General features: G+C 32.1%; 1 protein-coding gene across 1 annotated transcript; it reads left to right on the top strand.

The window, feature by feature from the left end:
* Positions 1-347: 347 nt before the first annotated feature.
* On the top strand, positions 348-1,400 carry LOC105787565 (elongation of fatty acids protein 3-like). Its single transcript, XM_012614020.2, has one exon. The coding sequence runs from the start codon at positions 466-468 to the stop codon at positions 1,312-1,314; it is 849 nt and encodes a 282-aa protein (XP_012469474.1). The 5' UTR covers positions 348-465; the 3' UTR covers positions 1,315-1,400.
* Positions 1,401-7,619: the final 6,219 nt, after the last annotated feature.

Genomic DNA, 7,619 nt, shown 5'->3' with positions numbered 1-7,619 from the left:
CTTACGGTAGACAACAAAATCTTTACAATTTAATCCATGTGTTTTAAACCGACTCTATTTCAAATTACGAAGTTCGAAAACCGATTTAAAACTCAAAACAATAATTTAATAATTAAACCTTAAAACAAGTATTAAAATTAAAAAAAAAAACCTATTTTTGTGTTTTCAACAACACATAGTGGTTAAGATGAAAAATCTTTTGACCAAGTAAAAAAAAATAGATTTTTTAATAATCACATGTGTAAGGAAAACAATTCACACGTGTAACAAATCATTTCCGACCACCTCATCCAACAAAACAACAACCTTAATCTCCCAACATTGAGAACTATATGAGTATCACTCTAATCTTTTAGCTTCTTCAAAACACATGTGGAAAAAAAATTAGAATTAAATTATCCAGCACCGGAGCTCACGTCACCGTCGATCATAAGCCGTCGCCGTTGTTATTCCATCGTCGTCGCTATGATCTCCGGCGTTACGAATTACCTTTCCCAACACCCATCAATTGTTGCTTTCCGTTGGAGTCATACACAATCATGGGGTTCAACATGGTCGTTCCTCGTCACGTCTATAGCTTTTTACCTTATCGTCTCCGTCATGACGCATCTGTTTTTATGCCTCCTCGTCCGCCGTGGTAAACCGGTTTCTTTAGGTCCGATCCCGGCGTTGCATAGTTTGATGATGAGTGTTGTTTCGGCTATCATATTCGCCGGAATCCTCCTTTCCACCGCCGCAGAAATAAAAGAAACCAGATGGTTTTGGCGGAGAACAAAAACCCCATTTCAATGGCTTCTTTGTTTCCCACTCGGAACCCGTCCCTCTGGCCGTGTATTTTTCTGGTCATATATCTTTTACCTTTCTCGGTTCCTCCATATGTTCCGTACAATCTTCTCCATTTTTAAAACCAGAAAACTCACCTTCTTCCACCTTTTCAACAACTCCATTTTAACCATTATGTCTTTCATTTGGCTTGAATTCTCACAATCGTTTCAAGTATTGGCTATTTTATTCACCACCCTCGTTTACTCCGCCGTGTACGGCTACCGGTTCTGGACGGCGATCGGGCTGAGAAGTGCTTGTTTCCCTTTTGTCCTTAATTGTCAAATTGTGTTATTAAGCTGCAATTTGGTGTGTCATATTGGAGTTTTAACGTTACATTTTATGAAAGGTGGGTGTAATGGAATTGGAGCTTGGGTTTTAAACTCTGTTCTAAATGGGGTTATTTTGTTATTGTTTTTGAAATTTTATGTTCAGAGCAGAAGGAAAAAATTTGGCAGAAATGGTGAAATTGGGAAAGATAAAGATTTGTGATAAACAGTCTATCTTTTAGGATTGGATTTTTATTTGTTTTTGAGGAATTTTGTAAAGATAATGGAAAAATAAGGACTTTAATCGTATGATCTTCTTCTTCATCAATTGCATTTGAATTTCGATTACCTTGAAACAGTTCTCTCCTTTTCAGGCGGATCGTATCATTAAATTTGGGATCTACTTAAAACCTTTACAAATTTTAAGGGGTTTGATGGTATTAATGAAATTTTTAGAAAGGTTGAATCACTTTTTAATTAAAAAGTTGTGTGTTTAGAGCAGAAGAAGAAACAATGGCAGAAATGGTGGAATTGGGAAAGATAAATATTTGTGGCTGAAAAAGGGAGAGAATTCTTGGATTTTTATTTTCTTAATGTGTAAAGATAATGGGAAAATAAAGACTTCAATCATATGATATTCTTCCTCTTTTCTCCCTACAAATTAAGTCATAGCACTTGGTTTGTAATGTAATTTTGTTAGATTCACTTTCTATTTACATCTTTTCGCATATTATGTTTGGATTTGAGTCAGGTTGAGTTCTGAAATTAAGAAAACTTTCTCACTTATGGTCTCCTTTTACATGGGGCAGAACTTGATATTAGATTTAGGGTCTACTTAAAATTTTCAAAAAATTCAATGGGTCTAATTAAAATTTTTCACAGGGGTGCAATAAAAATTTTCAAAAATTTTAAAACGTATAATGAAGATTTTTTAAAATTTTAGTGTGCCAAAGGCTCTTCTAGCTCTCCTCCTTTCAAAAACTTGAATTTGAGGATTTAGCAAAGAAAAAAAAATGTGGAGATTCTTGGATTTTAGACTATACAAGTTCAAACTCACATTCAGGCATGGATGAACTTACTTCGACCAACATCATTTATTGTAGTAGACGGACAAAATCGAATCATTCTCCATCGTTTTATGATAGTATTAAAAGGGTCAACATCTTGAGGGACCATTGGATCATATCACTCTTTTCTCAATTTGTTTTAAAAGTGGTTCTGTTGGGACATCAATTTTGTTTGCTGTTCTCAGAATTTGTGGTACAGTATTTTTTCAGATGTTTATTGCCATTACAAGTTCCAATTTGCAGTGTGGAATTTAGGGTTCATTTTTTATTATAAAATAACTGAGCAGTTCAAGAACAATTTTTATATATGGACTGGCCTGCTGGTGGTTTCTTGAATCGGTAAATTAGACTTCGAATGTTGTGCACTAACGTGAGTTAAGAGATGTCGGAGCTTTGTAACGAAGAAAACAATCTATAAACCCATAGAAAAGTACTAGTCTTTAGCTTATTCAAGGAGCTACCAACAGCTTGGCAATTCCAGTCGAGGTGTGGGTTATGAATCATATTTTTAGAAATCATTGAGCCGTCTCCGACTATATTTATGGTGATTTGCTTTTTTTTTTTTATACAATCAAATTCAAGTCTTACCATATTTAATTATGAGAATTAAACCCATCTGTATTCATGGCGATATAACATTCTTTAAAAATTCATATTTAATTTTGAGGTTGCTGTGGGCTTAATTACAAAACAAAACCCATCTATATTAATGATGATTTGACATAATTGGGCTTCATTAGAAAACCTAAACCCATCTATATATTGTATGAATGCTGAACTTTGCTTTGGATCCATTGCAATTTCAATTGCGCCAAGGCCATACCAAAATAAAATCATAAATCTTTGTTAGGAGTGCTTCAATTAGTTCTGTTAGTAGAATTAAAGTTAGCTGTTAACTCTATTAATAGTTATATTGTAGAATTATGGACTATTCATAAGATGTTGTATATGAATTGGAAGGTTCGTTTTTGTCACGTTTCTAGAACTCATAATGAAGTTGCAGATTTTATGGCCAAACATATTGTTATAGGATTCACAAGTATCTCCTCAAGCTGTACGGGGTTTAATTCAAAAAAATATTTTGGGCTTTTGATTTTATGTTATTTATTGTAATCGTCTAGTGCTGTTCTTGTTTACCAAATTTTTTTAAATTCTTTTAAGGATTAATATATTAATTGGTATTTGAGTTTGATTTTAGTATTCAATCCGATACTAAACCAAACGACATTATATAATCTATGAATGTTTGACATATGTGATCTAATAAAAGAACTTAGATACTTAATTAATTGAGACAAAAAACTTAGGTACTAATTTAAACATTGAAACTAAATCCAAATACTTAATTAGAATAAAAAAAACTCAAATATCAAATTGAAAAAAAATCATGTACCAAATAGTATATTAATCCTTTTCTTAAAGAAAATTAGACAATAGAATCTAATATTTCTTCCCTAAAAGTCATTTGTTAAAATAATATAAACACTACATTTATACTACTTAATTTTACAAGCAACCAACGGTAAGATATAAAATAATATCAATAATGCTAAATTAGTCAATTACTTGAGGCTTCAATCTTATAAATCCAAATAATTCTATAAATTTGACAAAAGCAATGTTTTCATTTGGTAAATCGTGTTCAAAGGTTTAATTATTGTCTATGAGAATGGAGTATATTTTATGATCAATCATTTATTTCTTTAAAAATATCTACGATAAAGAAGTTAATCATTGCTACGACAACTTTAATTTCGATAAAAAAATTAAAACAAATCAGAAAAAAAACCTTTATGTTTTTTTGTTATAATTAAATCTATAATTTATAATTTTTAATCGTGAAAGTCATTAATTTTAATTGAAATAATAAATATTTTAATTTTCAAACTAACTTGACATTGATGCTGATATAGAGGTTGACATTTCTTTAGTATAACGTGTGACATTTCTTTTAAAACTTCATAATTTCTATATTTAACAACCTAAAAAGAGCAACTAATGATGAATGTTAGCCATTAGAGTAGAAAATTTATAGCACATTGAATTTCACTTGGATTTATTTTGTTGTAATTATTAGAGTATTAATTGTATTCTCTTGTAATTATAAATAATTGTAATTTTTAGACGTGTTTAGTTGATATAGTGTAATTATATCGTAATTTTCTATGTCATGTGAAATCACATGGTTACATAATTTATATATTTTTTAAAAATATTAATTGCTACAAAAATTATTAGTATGATAAAATTAATTTCTAAAATTAAAATCAAATAATCATATATAATATGTTAGTTTAAAGAAGTAGTTGATAATACAATTATTAATAAAAATAACAAGAAAAATAAACATCATATGTAATTTTATCTAAATATTCTAGAGCATATTTGTTGGGTTATTCCTTCTTTAATATTTAACATATGCTCTTTATCATCATTTGTTGATCCTTAACCATGTTCATCATTATCATTGTAATAGCCTAATTTTATCCGGGCCCAAAACCCAAAAATAAATACAAATAAAACCCCAAAAAAGTCCAAAATTACAGTCTAGCAGGCCCAATCAGACTACCCCACTATTCAATCAAACCAAAACAGCCCAACCAAAAACCCTAGCCCAATACCCTTAGCAGAAAAAACAAAATTGCTAACCCTAGGTGCGTCGCACCTTGGTCTTCTGCCTTTGGCCGCCGCACGTCACCTCCACGCGTCGCACACCTCTGTCACCACCTGCAACACGCAAGCAAAAGAAGACAATAGAAAAGAAAACAAAGAAGCAGAAGCGAAAGAAAACAAAAGCGAATATTGTACTTCGGCTATAAAAGCCCGAGCATCACCTTTGTAATTTTTTCGGTTACACACTATTTGAGAATATAAAAAAGAAGTTCGAAACATATTCGAAAGAAAAAAGGTGCTTTAACTTTTTTTTATATATATTTATTTTGAAATAAACAATAATAAAAATAAAGGAAATCTTTTACCTTTAGCGCTGTGGACGGAGGTTTCTTTGATCTTGAGGGTGGTCGAGCCAGCGGGCTCGTCGAAAACCCCACTGGCGACGACGGAGAGCCGAAAGGTGTCTTAATTTTTTCCCTCTTTTTCTTCGTTTTCTCGAATTTTGGGAGCCCTTCAGGCCATTTTAACCCCACATCTGGGCTCTACTCGAAGAGAGGAGCGAAAGGGGGAGTTTTGGTTTTTTTCTGGCCAACGCAGACGGCGACGCCGTCGTCGGTGACCGTCGACCGGCGCGGTGGCCGATGGCCAAACCCTAGACCGGAGAAAGGGGGTACTTGAGAGAAAATAGGAGGGTTTTGGAATTTTTTTTAAATGGTGGCTGGAATGAATTTTTTTATTAAATTTTTTGGCTTAAATAGCCTAAATAAAACGACACTATTTTGCAAGTGGAGTTCAGGTACGAAAACGACGTTGTTTTGGCCCTGACCCGCGACCCGACCTGTCTGTCCTCTGGATCCGCGCGTTTCTACAAAAAGATATGCAAGTGGAGTTCACTACGGTACTCGCCGCAAGACGAAAGCAATGGATCAAAGACTGGAAAAATTAGAACAATTACATAAAGATATGCAAGATCAAATGCAGGAACAGCTGGCTAAAATTCAACAAGACATGAGGGATCAGATGCTAGAATCCCAAAGAAGTTTGATGAGCCAATTAGCACAGTTATTGGCTGGAGGGAATGATAAAGGGAAGAACCGTGTAGTCAATTCGGGGGAGGATCATGAAGACCTCGCTTATCTTCCAGGCTTTACCCGACGAACACCCAAGCACAACCAGATAACTTTAGGAAGTTATTTTTTATAAATAAGTTACGATAAAAAAATTAAAACACTTTTTTATGAATAAGTATATTATATATATATATATATATATATATATATATATATATATATATATATATAACATCAACACATTTTATATTATAACTTTATAAAATACATAAATTATTTTTATAATATATTTTTTTAGGGTTTACAATATAAGGAATTTTTACCATAACCATCTCAAATACTCATATGTGTTCATGCTTATAATATAATATTTATAAAAATAAAATAAATTGGATTTGAGTGTAATTACCTATGTAATTACTCTAATTCTCACCCTCTCCCTAAGAATTGGAAAGTGTAATTGGGGTACTCCAATCACACCCAATTCAGTGGGATCCATCAATTACAATGGTTACCCGAACATGCCATCTTTACATAATTACAGACAATTACACTCAAATTTAATTATTAGATGACTTTTCAAACACTACCTTAATCATTTTAATAGTACGGCTACAATTCGACTTTATGCCAAACTTGTCATTCGATGAGAGATGAACCAAGTCTAATAACTAGAGCTTTAGCCACAAATGCAAGAACGTACTTGTGTGTTGATCCCATCAGCAACAACCTCCCTGTCACTATAAACAACTGCAACAATTCCAGCATTAATGTCGTATTCGCTGATGTAGGAAGCATCACAATTGATCTTGATGAAGTGATTCGAAGGAGGAGACCGAGAAATGGTCTATGGATTGCTAGGATTCAAAGTAGATCATGGTGAAAAATTGTAATATTAATTCCCGTAAAAGCAGAACTCGAGCTTAATTAACCCTGAGCTTAATTATCGAGCTCTAGCTTGCGTTCAAGTATAAAAATTGATAAACGAATTTAATCGAGCTTAAAAATAGATGTTCAGTTAAGTTCAAACAAAATAACAAATTTCAAATTTTGAATCGAGCTTGACAGTATTTAAACTTAACTTGAATTACTTACACCCTAATTGAATGACATGATAGAAAGGATACTACTTTTTTGTTGTGGAAAGAAACAAAGGACAATGCTTTAAACAAGTGATCAATTTGTTCAAAAGTTTACAAGCACTGAAAATTTCAATGTATTTCTCATACATTACATCACACATTTATTTCTTAATTTAAAATGTTGGTAAATGAGTCAAAACCCTTTAATGTTTCACGTTTTTATTATTGTTTTAAAGGGTTGAGTTGAAATTAAGCACGTTGACTAAATTGATGGGCAAGACATTGGCAAATTAACGAAGTCCCAAAGATGAAATCCATCCAAGCCGACATAACCAGAAAATTACGCTAGGGGCTAAATGTAAATTATAAAATTTTGAAAGTCAGAATACAATTTTATTTTTACATTATTATATAATTTACAAAAATTTTAAGGGTTTAATTGATGATTTTACCTTCTTTTTGGGGCGAGGTCATTGTTAGTCTCACTGTGCCTTTGCCTCTACACAAGTGTTTACATCATGCTAATTTAGTTGATTGTTAAATAACTTATAAGTGCGGCCGTTAGCTCACTCGAAAATGCTTTTGTAAACACTAATCTTTAAATTTCATCGGTAATTTTAATTGAATTAAAAATAATTAAAATTTAATTTTTACTATTTTTAATTTAGTATTTAACTATTTTAACTATTTTTATTA

This window comes from Gossypium raimondii, chromosome 2 (assembly GCF_025698545.1).
Source record: "Gossypium raimondii isolate GPD5lz chromosome 2, ASM2569854v1, whole genome shotgun sequence".
Lineage (NCBI taxonomy): Eukaryota > Viridiplantae > Streptophyta > Magnoliopsida > Malvales > Malvaceae > Gossypium > Gossypium raimondii.
Note: the sequence above shows the minus strand (reverse complement) of the source record. Positions and strands in the feature narration are given on the sequence as shown.

What these genes read in the sequence shown, in the direction of transcription:
- LOC105787565 (XM_012614020.2), top strand. Translation starts at nt 466, where the DNA reads ATGATCTCCGGCGTTACGAATTACCTTTCCCAACACCCATCAATTGTT.